Source organism: Marmota marmota, unplaced genomic scaffold, assembly GCF_001458135.2.
Source record: "Marmota marmota marmota unplaced genomic scaffold, marMar, whole genome shotgun sequence".
Taxonomy (NCBI): domain Eukaryota; kingdom Metazoa; phylum Chordata; class Mammalia; order Rodentia; family Sciuridae; genus Marmota; species Marmota marmota.
The window spans coordinates 25,938,453-25,957,714 of record NW_025999977.1 but is presented as its reverse complement, the minus strand read 5'-3'; the positions used below and the strand labels follow the sequence as shown (position 1 = coordinate 25,957,714).

Below are 19,262 nucleotides of genomic sequence, written 5' to 3'. Positions count from 1 at the left end.
CCGAGTTCAATTCCCAGTACCAACCCCCACCCTGAAAAAATTGGTAATTCATACCTAGATGCCTGCCTGCTGATGGGAAATCTTTGACAACACTCTCTTCCTCCAAAGGAGCCCCTTTCCCAGCTAATAATGATGGACATGCTCAGCTACATCCAGCCCATGGCTGCAGTGGCACAGGTTAGCCACAGGATGGCAGTAGAATAAAGACAGTTGAAAGGAATTTCTGATCACTGGCCAGAGTTTGTGATAGTTGGGAGCGAGAAAACCAGGACTTGGTGGCACCCACAATGTTGCTAATTTATTTCTTTTGGATAAGTCTTTACATAGACAACTCACTTTGGATTGAGAGCAAATTAGGCAAGAATTGGGTAGCTGGGCTATGCAGGAATTGCTAGAACCCAAAGGGTACAGTAACATAATATTTTGCAAAATGTCTTGGTGCATCTTCCAGTGTCTCCATAGCTCTATGTTCAGTAACTCTCAATATGGAAAGTGAGCTAGAACTTGCCATAGAAATGCCATTTCTTTCTGTGTGGAGTCATGGACTCCAAAGCCAAAATGAACAATTGAAGATTTATTGAGCATCTACTCTGTAGCAGGTATGGTACAAAATGCTTTATGTTGATGTCATCATTCACTCTCAGAACAACTCTCTGAGGTAAGTGGTATCCCATTTTATAGGTGAGGACACTGAGATACAGACACACTCAGTTTGCCAGGGTTATATAACTTTAATGCAGCAGAGGCCTGTGGGAGTCAGAAAAGCCTTTGAGGCTTTTAAGGGTTAGCAGAAGGTGAGGCCGGAGCCACTGTAAGGCTTGGAAGCCCAGGAAACCTCCAGAAGAGGTTAACAGAGATTGTGTCGGCTCAGCGGTGCCTCAGACTTGCATCTCGCCGGCCCTGGCTCATCTCAGGAGCAACCTTGAACCTTTCACAATGTCCAGGCCCAGGTCATATGTTGCATGCCTGAGTACTGAGGACTGTCCGGTCCAAAACAGGTACACAGGAGCAATTGTTCCCGATGGAAAAGTGATTGTCTGGAACCAAAATAAGCAGTAAGGTGAGTGTTTGGGAGGCAAAGAGCAAATGTCCACAGATGCCCTAGGCCCTTGCTACTTCAAGTGTGGTCCATGGCACCTCCTGGGAGCTGGTTGGGCAGGCAGAACCTCAGGCCCCCCAGACACCCTGCGACAGATGCTACATTTTCAGAAAATTGCCCTGGAGATTCAAATGCATATTCAAGTTTGAGAAGCAGCACCTTAACACTGTCATTTTAGAATCTGCCCCTCACGCTCAGGGAATTTACACAGTTAACACTGCTACCAGCCAACCCCACTCAAGAATCACTAAGTGTTGACAGTGTCCTTGCTTCATGGCAAACGGTGTCCTTCATCCAGATCAAGTTTGAATCCAGAGGTCATGTCTCTTTTGCTCCCTTCAGATGCAGAACAGTCCCTCAACTTGCCTGACCTTGACACTCAATGATTTTAGAGGATCTCTCTCAACTTGGGTTCACCTGATGTGTTTTCATGACTAAATCCAGGCTCTACATTTTTGGCAGGAATGTCACAGAAAGTGGCACGTGGTTTCCATTTGTCCCACCTTGATAGTGCTCACTTGGATCACTTGATTGAAGGGGTGTTTGCCAGGTTTCTCCACAGTCAAGTGTCTATTTTCTCTCCTTTTAGAATTAGTAACCATTTTGTAGGGAGACACTAGAAAGCTGTGTAAATTGCCTGTTCTGCAACAACTTTCCATTTATTTAATTATATTGCTACTCATGTAGACTTGTGGTTTTCTATTTTATTCAATGAATTGTGACACTTTACCATCACTAATTTTTCTTTTTCTTTTCTTTTTTTTTTTTTTTTTTTGGTACTGGGGATTGAACCCAGAGGCACTTAACTGCTGACCCACATCCCTAGCCCTTTTTTGTATTTTATTTTGAAACAGGGTTTCACTAAGTTGCTTAGGGCCTTCCTAAGTTGCTGAGGCTGGTTTAGAACTTGCGATCCTCCTGCCTCAGCCTCCTAAGCCCCTGGAATTACAGTGTGTACCACTGCGCCCAGCTACCATCACTAATTTGGATGCTCTAATTGTCCCTGATTTGGCTAGTAAAAGCCCCTTCAAGTTGGCTTCAGCATCCTTCTGACATGTCCCCATCATTCTCTGACAACTTTGTGACACCAGAGAGTATTTCAGGCTCATCTTGTGTTTCCCATCCAAGCCCTGAAATAGGATATTTCCTAAAGAATCTTGATCCTTTTACTGGACAATGGTAGTTAGAAACCAAGATCTGAGAAGTCTGCTCACTGCTCTTGGGTATCGCTGCTCCCAAGCCTCTCGATGGACATTTAGGGAATCAGTGTGTGCATGCTCACCTGTACACACAGACTCACTGTGTATATGACTTTATGTCAATCACATCCGGTTCCAGCCCAGCACCAGCCGGTTCCAGTTTCCTCCCTTTTCCTGTTGGTAACACTCTCCTCCAGTTGTGAGGAGGCTGGCTTCCTTCTCATGACTCCATCACTTACTTATCCCCTGTATGTCACCAATCTCCCGTCAACACCTTCCGTTGTGTGGATGTCCTCCTTACCCTGCTGAGGGTGACAGGCTGTCCCTGAATCTGCACAGCTGCCCTCTTTCGCCTGCTCTGGCCTACCGAGGCTCCCCTGCCTCTCATTGTGGTCACCTCAGGAGGAAGAGGACATCAGTAGCTTTTTAATTCCCTGGTGATTCTAGCATGCAGTGAGGGTTGGCAGCTGCTGAGGTATACCATGTTGAATTGCCACTCAGCTTGCAAATGGCTTTAACCACTTGGTGGGCTTTGCTCTGCTGGGATACAGGGGATAACAGCAAAGGTGCAAAGGCAGGAGAAATGCCCCAAACAGTGCCATTTCTTTGGGTTTCTTCTAGAGTTTCTTCCACCGTGGCTGCCCAGGCTGAGGCTTTAACAAAGTCCAGCATCGACTACATCCACCCTGTTCTGATTCCTCGGGTCTGTTTCCTTTGAAACTCACAAGGGCATGTGAGGCCCAGGAAAAGGAAAACCAGGGTTCATTCAGTGAACCCCTTCCTGCTTTGCAAGGGGTAGTATTGACTTATCTGTTATTCTCAAAAGCCTGGGTCCCAGGCTTCCCTGACAAGAGTCAGATGATAAATATTTTAGGCTTTGAGGGTCAGATAGCCTGTGTCATGATTGTATTATTCTGCTGTTACGGTTAGAAAGCAGCCCCAGACAATAGTAAATATGGCTGGTGTGGCTGTGTTCCAATAAAATACTACTTATAAAGACAGGCAGCTTGCTGGATTTGGCCTGAGGCTGTGGTCTGCAGACCCTTGATCAAAAGGTAAAGGTTTTGAAATTTGCATTTTAAGCTCTCCAATTTTAAGTTATGCTATTGACAGGGGAATTTTAATTAAACCAAAAATAATTACCTGTATTGACTCAAATATTTCTTGATGTGATTTTTAAAGAGCTGCTCTTGTTCCTGTAAAGATTATTTAAGGCATAATCTTGCCCAGGGTTAAGCCAGTGATAAATCTTGCATTTGCTTTTTTTTTCCCCCCTCTCCTATTTTTCAACTCTTTTTTTTGATCTCAGATTAAACAGCTCACAGCAATGTCGTCGAAATCTATGTCAAACCCAAGTGTACCAAGACTCAAATTGATCACTTAACAAAGGAGCTTGGCACAGCCTCAGGTGCCATTTTCCTCTGGGCAGACTTGCCATGAGGCCCAGAGCATCCGAGGGACTCTGAAGAAGTGAGGGAGGTGCCAGGAAAGAGATGGAGCTTTTCCCCGCTGACCTGTGCTTATTTGGAAAGTACATCCAGTGCTTAATGCCCTCATATTGCAAGTAGGCTCAACTAGATAATTCGAATCTTAAGTCACCAGTCATTTATATTTGATTGGCTCTTCAATTAAAGTGGTCTGGATAGAGGCTGAGGGCAGCTTAGAATGTGTAGGCCTATCCCTGGCACCGCGGGGTGAGCCTGGGTGTGGAGCAGTAGCCTGTGTCTGTGTCACCTGGTCCCTGCATGAGGCAGTTCAAACAGGGGAGGCAGGCAGGTAGATGGAGCACAGCCCGTTTTCTGTTGGGAGCTGGAAACAGCAGCAGTGTGGTGTTAGCAGCTAATAATTAAAACAATAATGTTAGCAGCAGGTTGAGATTTTTAAACACTAACTCAATAACACTTCTCTGCTTGCTAGGTAACGGTGCTCACATTTATCTTTGTCTTTCTGTAAAAAAGTATTCTTGCTTTCCCAAGCTGCTAAAAAAGCTTTACTGCTCCTTGCTAACAGGAAGACTCTATTTCTGTTAATTCCAGCATTGCACAGAATCCTTGCATTGTGCTTGGGCTCAGAATGAGGTGCTTTGACTTTGGTCACACAGTTGAGAGGCCCCCTCCTCTCAAAAGGAGGGGGGCCAAGATGATTAATCAACTTATAAAAGGTTTATTTTGGTTGTTTCACATCATGATTATTTGGCCCTGTTGAAAATGTCAACATGTAGTCGAGGAAAGCTAAGATCTGAGTCCTTTGCGGGGACAGGCATGAGGGAGGAAGCCTTATGATACACACAAACCACGTCTCCAGAAGCATGTGACTTGGCAAAGAGAAACACGTGGCTTTGGGCACACTGATGTATTCATCGGTGCCAGGCTTTGTGGAAACAGGTAGATCTGCAGAGCTCATGTTCTGGGAGAGAAAAATAGAACGAAGAGAATTTCAGCAAGTGCATGCCCAGAGGCCAGGTCAGGGAAGAAACTCCTGCAGAGAACTAAGGATGGATCCATCCCAGCAGTCAGCCATTGTCCAAACACAACAAACGTGTGGGAGTAGTAGGAAGTCTGGAGTTGGTTAAACGCTTTCACTTTATGTGGATCTGATATTTCTTTTCTTTATGCAAAAAAGGAAAAGATAAGTGCCTATTTTGGATTTGCTAATGCAGCCATTTCCTTTATTTGTACTAAGGCTGCATAATGTGGGCTTTGTAAAGTCTTTGGGACTGAAAGCAGGATACATTTCTAATGGAAACACTCCTGTGCGTGATTGTACAACAGCAAAGCAATAAATTACCGTGATTTTGTACCCCCTGCTGCTATTAGGTCCACCAGACTTGAGGAATGTGGCTTTCCCTCACAGAAATTCTGCAAATATTGTTTTTTTTCAGAAAGACAAATATTAAAACTGTGCTCAAAGACATGAGAAAAAGTGTGCAGGGTACACTCATTCAGACAAGAAATAAATGGAACCAGAAAGAATAATTTGCAATATAAAAAAGCATAATAATTGACTGGAATCGTAAAGTTGACAATTATGCCAGGCACTGAGTATTGGGTTAAATGGAAGAAAACATCCTTACAGTGCAAGATATCCAGAAACTGGGCACACTTGTATTTATGCAATAGACGTTTTTTTATGGAATATTCTTATACTTTAGATTCTAATTTGACTGTTAACTGGATTTTTAACTGAATTTAAATGGCAAGCCTTCAGTTTCTCATAGAAAGTAAATAATTTTTTAATTTTCACACTGTGCCCAGGCTGGTCTCAAACTTGTGGGCTCATGTGATCTTTCCACCTCTGCCTCTGGAGTAGCAGGGACCATAGGCTTGTGTCACCATGCCTGGCTAGTAAATGTAAAAAGTACCTAGCCATGAAATTTACTGCTGAGAGTCTGCAAATTCACTTCTTTAAGCCCATTTTCTCACCATGAAAATCAGGCAAGAGGGGGCTAGGTGCTCAGTGTCATCCACATAGAGGTCACAAGTCAGTCTGTGCAAAGTCTGAGCATACACAGAGCATGGGTTGAAGAACCAGTTCTCAGAGAGTTCACAATCTAGAAGGGGACCTGTGTGATACATGTTCTGCTCAAATGCCATCAGAGCCCCAGAGAGGGAACAGTTAAAATGCTAGCTAAGGACAAGGGGCTGGAGAAGACAGCAGAGGTGATCTTGCTAGAGACCCCAGTGGGCATTCCTGAAAAGGCTGAAGGTGCTGAAGACCCTCGGTGTGGAGTGGATCTCCACCATCTATGAAAATGTGAGATGCTCTACACTTCGCAGAAGACTATCTCCTAAGTCTTGCCATTTTTGTTTCTCAGAGATCTCAAATGTCTGCATGCCCTTAAAAGAGACAGGCAGTGACTTTGCTGATTCTGCACAGAGCAACTACAAGCCACTCATCTAGGAAATTCTGGCCATAACAAGTCACCATACAACTTTTAATTTCAAATTTTAAGGCTGAAGTCCTCTGAAATGGTTAAACAGTTATGCAGCTATTGATAACAAAAATAAAGCGGTTCACAGATAATTGGAGTACCCTTTATTCAAAGAAATTCACATTTAAATTATATTAGTTTCCAATAGTTGAACATATAATTATATACAAAATACTATACTTCCTAAAAGTTTACAATGACATGTTTACTTTTCAGAATTAGCTGTTTTCTTATAATTTGAGAGAAAATTGTGCTGCTATAATTGGCCTATTTATTTCAGTGTAGCTATTAGATATTCAGAAAGCACTCATAAGACCACGAGGACATATAATTACTACACTTACATCATATCTGAATTTTACTCACTTCATACAAATGAGATTATAGTTCACATCCCCAAAGACAACTCTGAAGTCCCAAGGTTATGTCTTACTTGGAGACACAGTTTAATGCATATCAGTAACACTTAGCTCAAATACTTTGGGGGTAGCATGACTGCAAAAAAGTAACATCTGTTTTAGTGGAGTCATCCTAGGGACAAGTGCTCAGAGTGAGGCTCTGGCCAAATCAAACAACTCCATGTGCAGAGGAAGCCCCAGGCGGGAACTAGCACTGACCAAGACTTCTGCTTAGGTCTCACTTATGTTAGTACTGCTAAACTTTCTTGATTGCCTATCTTAAGTGTTTTTTTTAAGTAACTACTCACAATGTAGTTCTCATGTCCTCACAAGGAAGAGACCTGACATGGGGATAAATTTGATTAGACCAAGATTTTACTGTTTCACATTATTTACAGCATATGAGCTAAATAATGAGCCTGGTGAAGGGTTCAGTTTGTACTGACAAAGTCCTGAAACCAAAACAAAAACAAATGCATAGCTCTACTTCATGAAAAGTCATGTGCAAGACCCAATATTAGGGGCTTCTATGAATAGAAGCTCACAGAAATCACTGTGGGAGATGGCAAGAAAGTATGACAAGTAGCCACCAGGCACTGGCAGACAGAATCCTGACCAAGAACAATCGAGGGTCTCTGCTTCTCACTGAGCAATGGCAAATTCAAGATTTGATGACTCGACTTAACATATAAATAAGCTATTGTTATATACTAGAATTTTAAGCATTAAGAGGCTCACTGAGCATCATTTTATTCAAATCTTTCAGATAAATACTAATAAACAAGACTTCAATAAAAGAATAATATTTTTATGAAAGTAATAAATTTAATAGAGAGGAGTAACTGGAGTCAAATGAGAAAAGATCCCTGAAAAATTATGACTTCATACCAAAGAAGCCTTAAAAGAAAATAGATTTATATTGTACACTGAAAATTAAAAAGGACTAGCAACAAAGTGTACTCAGTTATTGTCAATAAGGTGCTGACCATCATACATTACAATAAAAGATACATAAACAAAGTAATTTTTCATTTATTTATTTTTTCCTGTCAAGTACATCTTAAAAATACATTTAGACACAGGATCACAAATACACACAAAACAAAGCAGTGACTGTTCATTTCATGAAGGGGTTTCCTTTGATTCCTTTAGCTGCTTTATATAAAATTCAAAGCTTTCCTGTTATGGAGAAAAAAAGGGAGAAGAATTACTGACAAAGTCAACAGCAAGAACTGATGGTACTGAACTTGAGAGTCACAAGCACTGCCTTTGTGGTGGCCAAGACTGCCCAGCCCATGGCCATCAGGCCTATGGCCAACTGGTCTCTGAAGCTTTGGTGCATCTTCCTGTTTATAAAATGATAAGTTCAGAGTTAAAGTCAGCACCAGGAGCCTCTTCATGCACAGGCCTATGTCTGCAGGTATTCATTTATACCTGGGCAGGGAGGGTTAAAGTGTTTAAAATGAATATAGTGTGGTGACTTTCAGTTCAATGATCTCACAAAATGGAATTCTGTATATGTAGTAATAGAGAAAACCAAATTTACTAAATAAAAAAATAAAAACTTAAAAGAAACTTATAACAGTGGCAATAACAGGCCTGGCTAATGAAATACTAGCCATTAAATTCTACTTTAAGTACAAATGATGAGAGAACTGCCCAGGAACATATGATAAGCTCAGGCCACAGGGAAGGTCTGGGCAGATCTCTACCTAAACCTCAGAGCCAGAGGGCTTTGCACCAACCCCCACCCCAGCCAAAGCCATTGCTCATTCCCTGGAGCCCTCCCTCAGGGGTTCTTCACAGAGAACTAATCCTCATGTAATTAAGTATTCAACTTTTTTTTTTTTTTAACACATTCTTATGAGGCATACATAAATCTGTAGAGGTATTTTCTCCCCTTAATTAAGAAATACTCACAGGGGGCTCAGTGAAAGGGACAGGTTCTCCAGCATGCTTCAGCAAAACTGCATAACGTTTTAGAAACAGATCATTCAACTTTATGTTCTTTGCAGTCAAACGTTCATAGAGTGCTTTAGCTGATGCAACATCTTTGTCCAAGACTAACCAAGTTAAAGGAAAAAAAAGTTATTAGTCATAGGTAAAAAGTGTTCCCTTTGCACCAGAACACTCTGCCACTGGGGATTCTGGGATCCCTCTATCAAATGAACACCTTCAGCAAGTTGCCACCTGCTATTCCCACCAACTCTGAGCTTCCTCACTGCTCTTCCCTACTCTGCCAGCAATGCTCACTGTGAAGAAGGAAAAGGACAAACGTGGACCTATTTAAAGGCCTTTAGAATAACATTAATGGTATCAGGTGCTTTGGTTATTACACTATTCTGAAGACCTGAGATAATTAAAATGGCCACAGATTGTAAGTTCTCAATTATAAATAGGATGTGAAAAGTGTTTTGATCAATCCATGGCTCTCCCAAAAGAGAATGCGGATAAACGGCTCCCCAGCACTCAATTGGACCAGATCCTCTAAGTTTGGATGAAGTCAATTTCCTCCATGTAAATCTCTCCTGTGTAAATCCCCTGTTTCCTCTCCAAAGGCCCATGTCCTTTCCCTACTGCTGACAGAGCTCTAGCTCCTCTCTAGGAAGCTGCTTAAAGAAAACTAGTGTTTTCCTTTCCTTTGCCTGTTTAGATGTGTCCATCTACAACTAAAAAATATATATATATTAATTTAGTAGTAACAAATAAAAGTGTTTCATACATTTGACACTATTTCATGTTAATTTCTGGAAATTCAAGGTTTGTGATTATAGCTCTATTTTGAAACATAGCATGTTCCCTCATAAGGATGGAAAAACAAGAGAACTCAGTTTACTAATCCAGCTTGTTGGGTCGGTTGCCCTGACAAAAAGAAAGTCAACAAAGCAATTCTTTCTTTATTCCAAGTCTCCAATGAACAAACCAGTAGGTGGCAGATGGAAAGGTAATCATGATTTAGAAATGCTAACATTTATATTCATTAGCGAGGGTACCTTAGACTGGTTTCCGTTCACATGCTTATCTGGCAACAAGGGAACAATCTGGTTAAAAGACTGAAATTTCAACCAGGACTTCAGGTAAACCTTGGGCTGCTGTTTAGCTAAGGGGTCTGTTACTTCAAAAGAACAGGTAGGCAGGTGGAGGGGTACTGAAGGAGCAAGAAGACAATGCAAGAGACGGTCTCAAATTTAGACCTCCTTCATACTCCCTTTCCAGGTGTAGGGATCAGGGGAGACTGACCTGTTTCTAATATGTAAGTACAAGTGAATTTCCAGGTCTCTCCAGGAACCTGTGATCTAACTCAATGTATGTGGGCTGCTCTGAACATGCTGATACTCTGTTAAAGTTATATGAATAGTTTCATATTCTTACAGTTTAAAAACATAGGGGCTGGGTTGTGGCTCAGTGGTAGAGCACATGCCTATCATGTGCGAGGTGCTGGATTCAATCCTCAGCACCACATAAAAATAAATAAAAATGAAGGTATAGTGTCCATCTACAACTAAAAAATATATATATTAAAAAAAATTCCAGAGCTAGCAAATGACTTATATCATCAGTAATTACCTGATTTCTAGGAGTACTGCCTTTTAGCTGAAGACTTATTTACTATGCTACAAATATTAAAATTATATGATTAGATTTTATTACCATAGCTTTTCATGGTAGAAGAGTATGCTTCCTCCTTTTCACTTAATTCAGGAATCAATTCTAATAAAGACGTCAGAACTGGTGCCTATGAAATTAAATACAGGTAACATTATCACAAATTCAAAAGAACAGTGTAATCAGTAGGACCATTGATATATCAATACTGTATCAGAAAATCTATACAATAATTACAACAAAACTTCTGACTCAATTTAATGGACTATTTCCCCTTCTATCTCAACATTTGATGTTGATTTGATAATTTACAGCCAAAACAAACCATCATTTTTCAAAAGTTAATGGAATTCCATTTACACTTTTATATTTTCTAAAATATCTAAATATAATATTATCTATCTGAATGTAATATTTTTAACATCTGAAGATTGTTTATTAACCATATCAAAAAGTTATAAGATCTCAAGTGTGGAAGAGATAACAGCTGTATTTTTAGGTACAAATATTTTTGATGAAATGTGAAGAATTCTGTCAAATCTTCTGAAGTTTTCTCCACTGCTACATGAAGAAAACACTACTGGGGTCTCACTGGAATTTTTATTTGATCCGATGGAGGAGGATGTAGCCTCAACTAGATATTATTTATTTCCTGTAGAAAATCCAGACCTGCCCCACCCCAAAGAAAAGCCAACTACTAGCACTTCTAGATGACTCCAATGCTGCTGACTGTCCCAGTGAGGAACTTTACATAAGTTTATGCCCTGTTTCCACCTTACCAGAGGTTAAATTGGCTTAACCATTCTACTTCAAACAGACGGACAGTGTAACTGGTTGGCATTTAGATTTTCTGATACAGTATTCCTTTTGGCATGTTTTTTCAGTCATTCCACACCTAGACCTGCATTTCTTCTGGACTTCTTAATTTGGCCCAGTCCCACATGTGGACTAACAAGTGCTTTTTAGATTCTTACACTTTTTCTTATTGCTGTTTTGTAGTGCTGGGGATTAAACCCAGGGCCTTGTGTGCGCCAAGTATGTGCTCTACTACTGAGCCACACCCTCAGCCCAGATTTTTATACTTTTTTAATAACAAATTTTAAAAGTTTGAAAGGAATTTCTTTAAAAGGAAAAGGGGCATAACTAAATATTTTCTATAATTTGTTTATGGTATATAAATACATGAGCCAGAGTTAAAAAGTGAAATTAAATGAAGTTTTTAAAAAGTGTGTGTACTTGGGGAAAGTGTGTAGAAAAGAAGGAAAACTAGGGGGCTGGGGCTGTAGCTCAGGGGCAGAGCACTTGCCTAGCATGTGAGAGGCACTGGGTTCGATCCTCAGCACCAAATAAGAATGAAACAAATAAAATAAAGGCATGCTGTCCATCTACAAAATAAATAAATAAATAAATAATAAAAAAAAAAAGAAGGAAAACTAGACCTCCTCGTCTAGCTTTGAAACGCCAAACAAATACCAAAATAAACTAAGAATGGGGCTCGTGGTACTCAACATATTAAATTAGATGCAAATTTTTAAAACTAGATTTTTATTTTTCCTTTAACATTAAAAATATAATTGAGGGGCTGGGGTTGTGGCTCAGTAGTAGAGCATTTGCCTAGCACATGTGAGGCACTAGGTTCTATCCTCAGCATCACATAAAAATAAATTAAAATAAAGGTATTGTGTCCATTTTTTTTTTTAAAATAAATTTTGAGGGCTGAAGTTGTGGCTCAGTGGTAGAGCATTTGCCTAGCATGTGTGAGGCCCCGGGTTCAATCCTCAGCACCACATAAAAATAAATAAAGGCATTGTGGCCAAATACATACATACATACATACATAAACAAATAAATAAATAAATTTTGAGCCAGGTGTGGTGGTGATCACCTCTAATCCCAGGCGCTCAGAGGCTGAGGTTTGTGTTAAGCACCCCTGGGTTCAATCCCTGGTACCCTCCCTGCCCCCGCAAAAAAGTATTTTGATTCTGTAACACTTACACACACCCCTTTCACAGTTTAAATAACTACCAAAGGGAACATTAATTTTGGAGACCACATCAGTTTTAAAGCCAATGGCGCATGGACCTGGTAGTTTATACCTGATAAATGGTCAGGAGAGCCACCTGATACAGGCACTGCTGACGTCGGCCTCGCTTGGCAGTGCTTCTGCATTATTAAATGTACCAAGGAGACCTAAGCAATACAATTTTTATCTTCCATTCCTAACAGTCCTTTCTTGAGCTCTCCATGCACAACTACAAGAACAAAGAATTCACTGCATGAACTTGTTTTTCATTTCCAGCACAACTAAGGAGTCAGGACCAACTCTGTATCGACATCCTAAAGAATTAGCAAATACAGGCAGGGAAAGTCTTCAGTCTCGAAGATATTTTTAGGTAAGATCCTGAACCAACAAGCTTTTATGTTAAACCATGAGGAAGTCTGTCTTACAGCATCACTGATTTGTTAACAAGTAAATCACAGTACCGTTCCTGGTTTCTGAGAACTCCTGATACAGAATAGTGACAAAATTGAGGTTTGTTCAGCAATTGCTCCACATCTCTGAAAATTAAAACATTATTCAGTAAGTGCAGGTTTTTGATAAACAAGCAGATCAAGGTGAATATTTCCAATTAAGAAAGTTCACAATAATACAGTAGTATATCATTACCACCAGGAAGGCCTCATAGTCGACCATTTTTTTTTTAAAGGTGAGAAAAAAGAAAACAAGTGCAAGTTATGCCAAGCTTTGGCAAAAGCTGTCCTTGGCACTGGAAGTATAAAGTTTGTTTAAAAAGAAAAGGGAAAAATTAAACTAATGCTTCAACAACCACAGAACAAGGTTTAGGACTGCAAAGAAAGAGGAAAAAAAGAAACACTATTCCTCTCCAATTATACTGCCAAGCATTCACAAGTGAGCTAGGGATCATAAGGTTAATTATACATTTAATAAGGTGTCAGGGAGATAACTGCTCGTTTCTTTATAAAAATTAAAATGTACAAAGCAAGTTCTCTTTAAAGTATAATTACCTACACTTACGCATACAAAAGGACTGATTTCAATCTCTCTATTTTATAAAAGGCTTTCATTGCAATAGACAGCCAGTGCTTGAGAAAGAGACAAAAGTTAAACTCAAAAAAAAAAGTTTATATGACAGACCAGATAAATCAAGTGTCTATCCAATCTTAGATGCTATAGTCAAATCAAATATGGCAAGACAATATTTTAGTTTACACTCATCATAGATGTCATTCTTTTAAGTTTCTCAAAGCACATTGCTCTTCCAAAGCTTTAAAACACTGTCAATATTAAAACGAATAGTATAAAAAGAACTTTTGGGGACACATGGAACATTTACATTATAAACCGATGTTTTCGACATCTGTGAATAAAGTGTTCTTTGCTAAAGTAAGAATACTCTTTTATTGTTTGACAAGCAGGTAAAGGATGGGTAAGGGCTTATCATCTGGAACCTCAGTCTACTGAGGGGATGCCAATGAAGACGCTGCTGCCACATCAACACTCAGCCATTTCAGGAGCCCCTGCCAGGTGAGGCTGCCGAGGGTAAAGGGAACTCTGAGGGCAGCAGGCCACAGCCTGGCTGTCATGAAGGTTATAGCTCAGAACAAGATGGCAGAGGAGGTACCAAGTGCCATTTTCTAACACAATCACAAGAATGTGTTAAGTTGAAGGAATACCATCACTTTGATTAGATATTTATGAAGTAGGTGTTTAGATACATAAACATGAAGACAAAGCATAGAGTATATTCCTTTCAAGATAGACCTTTAAACACTAATTGCAGCACGCTAAAATAATGAGAAGATTCTTTATAAAATCCCTACCTATCATAAATTGCCTTTTCAAAAAAAAGGGGGGCGAGGGGTGGGGGGGAGAGTAAAAGAGCCAAACCAAGCTAATCAGAATTCCTCTCTGTTCAGAAACAAAAGCAAAAGCCCTAGAAGCAGCACCAATTTCATTTTTTTATTCAACTGTTAAACTGGAGAAAAATTTTTGCAGGCATTTCTTTTCAAAATGGCTTGGCTGTACTGTCAGGCTAGATGAACTTTAAAGATCAAAACTGGAGCTTCAAGCAAATGGGTACAGTTTTTACCTTCTCTATCTCCGACTTAAGATATCTTGCAGCTGGTAACAATGTAAGTGAATATAATACTATTTATTATCAGAAATTGGTTCCAGGCCTCAATCTGACACAGGGAGTCTACACAAACACAGCCGCTGGCGGGATCACGGTGGCTGTTTGACTGCCACCTGCTGGGAAGGGCTCCCCAGCGGTGCCTGTTTGTGTACACTGCCAGTGGCAGCTCTGATCACCCACAGTTCTGTCGCACTTGGCGCAGCTTTATATTTAGTGCAGTTAAAGTGGCATGAATGCAGTTGTCTCCTTCCCTGAAGATTGCTAATTTAACTGAGAGTGCGGGCCACAGAGACCTGCATTTGTCATTTAATGTGTCTGTGACACACAAGTGAATAGAAAGCAAATTCAACTCTTAATAAACCTTGAATAAGGCACTGAGAATGTTTGAGTATTCAAGTGAGAAGCTGTACTTGAAAAGCAAACATTTCCTACTTTTTGTTTGCAAACTGTGTTGCCATGGTGATACACAGTATTTAGAGCATTAGAGAAATTAAAATGAGAGATCAAAGGAATGGACGTTTTGCATCACCTATCTGCACAGAAACATTTGTCTTTAAATAATTTCAGCAAAACCCATCTTTCCCATCCCAAACCTTCTTTTAATTATATGGATATTCCTAGTTTTCAAAACCAGCAACCTACAACCTACGATCCACCTCCTTGTCATGCAACCTTGATTCACAATGAATTCAAATGTTCTAGCAGCACCACAGTTTGTTTCTAGTATTCCTCCATACACACATCTAGTGACTTCAGTTCACTTCTCACAAGCTGCAAGCCTCACCAGCTCCATGAGTCATTACCTGTAGGAGAGCTCTGGCGTCATTCACCTTGCCCGAACCCACGAGCTGAAGGAAAAGATCGGTGACAGGTTTATAAACTGCAAACTGATTGGCCAATCTCTCTGCCATGATGCTTACTGGAAAACAGGTAAGAAAAATCTTGTTAAAACAGGGGTATGACTCATCCAAAGATATTTGGTCCAGTTTTACTGGAGAAAAAGTGCTTCTGTATTCGTTCACAAAAACAACCAACTTACATTTTTCAACTGCTGGTTCTATCTGCTCCTCTATTACCTTTCTGAATAAATATGCCAAGCCAAAGTACTGAGGTTCTATGGTTTGATTCCCTGAAGTAAGCATATTTTCAATGTTTTCTATGGCAACATCTATGTTATTGCTGTAAAAGGAAGCAAAACAAATTGAAAAGAAATATTTGCTTTTGTATTAATATTGCAGTCAGTATCAGCACAAGCACTTTCTTTTAGATTAGCTCATGCAAACACTTTAGGAAACAAAAGGAAATACATTTATAATTAAACAGATTTCATAAACCACATGCAAGTTAAATCTACTCATGATTTGATACCAAAGGCAATCACCGAGAGGTTCATGCTATAGTAGTTACATATTTTACTTCACAGTAGTTAAAAAATAGTTGCTTATTTTAAAATTCTGCTCTAGGGACAAGATCAAACAACTATAGAAGAATTAATTAGGATAACTTTCTTAAATATTTGATTTTATAGCTCTTTGGCTGTATAATGAAAATTTAAGTTTAACTGCTCTAATTTTCACTTTATAACCCACAATTGGTCACTACTATATGAGGTAAAGACAATATATGGCATCTCAAGATTTTTAAAGATGCTGACCATGTCTTCAAAAGGTATATTTTCATAATCTATAAATTTCCTTTTCTTGGGCACTATACATTTGGAAAATACTAAAATTCTCAGAAAAAAAATAAGAAAAAAAATTAACTATATGGTCTTATTAAGCAAATTATGAGAAAATATACGCTATTTTTGTGGTTAAGGTGGTCTACATTTGATAATGTTATGATAAGGCACTTCAAATAATCTTATGTTGAAATTAATACTTTAAAAAATAGAACTTGGGGGCTGGGGTTGTAGCTCAGTGGCAGAGCATTTGCCTCGCATGTGTGAGGCACTGGGTTTGATCCTAAGCACCATATAAAAATAAACAAATAAAGACATTCTGTTCTCCTACAACTACAAAAATTAAAAATATATATATATATAACTCGGGTTGGGGTATAGCTCAGTTGGTAGGGTGCTTGCCTTGCGTGCACAAGGACCCAGCACCACAAACAAACAAAAAAACACCTCACTGACTAAAAACAAATATCCTGTTATAATATATTTGTCTCACAGGTTCCAGTTAATAGTGTCTAAAAATATAATCTCTGTATTTTATAAAACTGTTTATATGGTAACTTTAAAAAATTCATCCAACTGTTCCTTGAATAATTTCCTTGATCTTCTAACTTAATAAAATACAACTGTTTTTGCTCAAAGAAATGGGGAAGGAAAAACTCCAGCAAAAACATATATTTTAACATCACATGTTATGAAATGTACATAAGGTTAACTACTAAAGAACATTTCCCCCAAAAGGCAGTAAGAATGTCAATTCCATATTTATCCCTATGAATCTTTAATTTGAACAAAGTACTTTGCTAGTTAGGTCAATTTAAAAAAAGTCCTTACATAACTCTATAGTGGTGATTCTCATCAAGGACTCTCGAGATGGTGGTAAGAGAATCATATCTAAGTACTTCCCCTTCTTGTGGGTGTGTGTCTTGAAGGGGTGGATGGGTGAAGAGTATGGAAATGATTTTTTTTTTCTCTTTTTAGTGTTGGAGATGGAACCCAAGGCCTTGTGCACACTAAGCGCCTAGTCCACCCCTGAGGTGCACCTCCAGCTCTAGAAATATATATTTCTAACAAGCTTGCTGGGTCTTGTTTCACAATATGCTAGCAGAGCATCACTCTCAAGCATTGTTGACAAATGAATGAAGTCATTTTCACTTGTGTAAAGAAGTGTTTTGACAACAAGAGGCCTGGCATGAACATCTATATAAAATTAGAAAAGTTAGCAGCTGTAGAGTAAATTTTATGAATCTGATAACTGTTGTTTATTCTTTGTTTTAATTTAAAGATAAAATACTTTTTTCAACATATGATTATTTATAATAGGAAATAATCAGCAACAATAATCAGCACTGAAATTTCCAACATGGTTTCCAAAGGTCTAAAAAAGTTCTTAAAGGCAGTAGAGATAATTCAAGAAAGTTTGAAAGTACTTACTTCTTTATTTGTGCCAGAGCAATGTTATTGATGAAAACCATGTTGGAGAGTCCAATTGAGTCAAGTCCATTTACCATCTTCTGAATTGCTTCTATGCTTTGTATGTCACCCTTCAAGGCAAATGCCTGGATAAGGCGGGTCACTGACAATCTAGAAGGAATCTGCTTCAAATCCAAGGCTGTTTTCAGAGTTGTTAGAGCAGCTAAAATATAAGGGCAGAGGATGCAAATTTTCTTATATGATCCATATTGACTTAAATGTACTTTGAAAATATGAGCACCAAATGGCTATATACAAAAAGCTATGAATAATTTATTCTAGATTACAGAAAGTATTAATACTTCATGAGAAATCTTAAATAAAAAAAAAACTAATTTGACTATCCGTAAAGTATTAGAGACCAGAGAAATTTCTTCTTTATGTCACAGAACACAATTATTATTGACAATGTGAATTTTATCCATTCAGGGATAAAATTTTGCATCTCATTCCAAGGAAATTGACAAGTTCAGAAAAGTACAAATAAGGAAAAATTTTAAAAATTAAAGAGTTTCCAAAAATATGTAACTTCTACCTAAATTCATATATTTTCAGATTTTATTAACTCAAAGATTACATTATTATCAAAAACATTTAATATCTCAAAGATGCTTCCTTGAAAATGAGTTTTTCTGTTTCAAACAAGATCAGCCTCACAGGAACAGTCAAACTTTCACATTAACAGATTTCTTTTATATGATTAGACACCTGTGGGTATTTTCTTACATTCAGTTTTCAAATAAAACAAAGCTCATTCAAGTCTTATGGCTACAACCAATGGTTTTTTTTTTTTTTTAAATGCAGAGAATCACAATTACAAGTACTCGATGATGAATAAATATGAAATATCCTTCTAATTTACTGACTCATGTGCAAGTGTTGTGAAGTTCAGGTATTAAATAAAGTGATAACTGAAAGGAGATGCAATAGCAGCATAACAACCACCCTACCAAAGAAAACTTCATGGCTTTATAGCAATTACAGCAATGCAACCTAGACAAAACCAAGCTCTCAAAGCAGCTCTCTGAATAAGAACAGCTTATCTTTCACAGAGGAATGGGAAAGGGTAATAATTAAACAGTCTATTAAAAAAATACAGTAAAAGACATGATGAGTTTAGTATTTATTACTGAATATACTATTATACCAAATCTATAAATAATTTTAATCAGTGACTCTGAAATAGGGAAAGGGGAAAATATGTAATTTAAAAATCATATGCAATATAGGAAACAAAAATGTTTTTATATTATTAAAAATAAAAATTACAGAAAATAAGCTTAAGGTTACCTTGTTAACTGGTGGTCTACAGATAATCAAGTTCAAGTATTCTTTTTTTTAAAAAAAAAATATTTATTTATTTCTTGTAGTTGTACACAATCACTTTATTTTATTTATTTATTTTTACGTGGTGGCTGAGGATCAAACCAGGGACTGAACCCGGGACCTTGCATGTGCAGGGCAAGCGCTCTACCACTGAGCCACATCCCCAGCCCCTCTTTTTTTCCCTTCAGTACTGGAGATTGAACCCAGGACCTCATGCATTCTAGGCAAGCACTCTTACCACTGAGCGACATTTCCAGCCCAAGTATTCTTAGTACCTAAGTATATTGTAAGTTAGGGAGGTTCTTAACACCAGTGGATCAAAATAAAAACAAAAATAAGATTAATGATAGTGACTATGGTAACTCAAAATTATTGAGTATTTATTATGATAGCTG

The 19,262-nt window shown here is 38.5% G+C and overlaps 1 protein-coding gene across 1 annotated transcript in view; it reads right to left on the bottom strand.

Moving 5' to 3' along the window:
• Positions 1-7,648: 7,648 nt before the first annotated feature.
• The window catches only part of Lrpprc (leucine rich pentatricopeptide repeat containing), a 106,801-nt gene continuing 95,187 nt past the window's right edge, over positions 7,649-19,262 (bottom strand). Inside the window, exons 32-38 of the mRNA XM_015479718.2 lie at positions 17,503-17,704; positions 15,430-15,569; positions 15,194-15,309; positions 12,718-12,792; positions 10,279-10,363; positions 8,548-8,690; positions 7,649-7,806 (exon numbers count right to left, since the gene is read on the bottom strand). Coding sequence (XP_015335204.1) covers positions 7,750-7,806; positions 8,548-8,690; positions 10,279-10,363; positions 12,718-12,792; positions 15,194-15,309; positions 15,430-15,569; positions 17,503-17,704 — 818 coding nt within the window. The 3' untranslated portion in view covers positions 7,649-7,749. The remainder of the gene's footprint in view (positions 7,807-8,547; positions 8,691-10,278; positions 10,364-12,717; positions 12,793-15,193; positions 15,310-15,429; positions 15,570-17,502; positions 17,705-19,262) is intronic.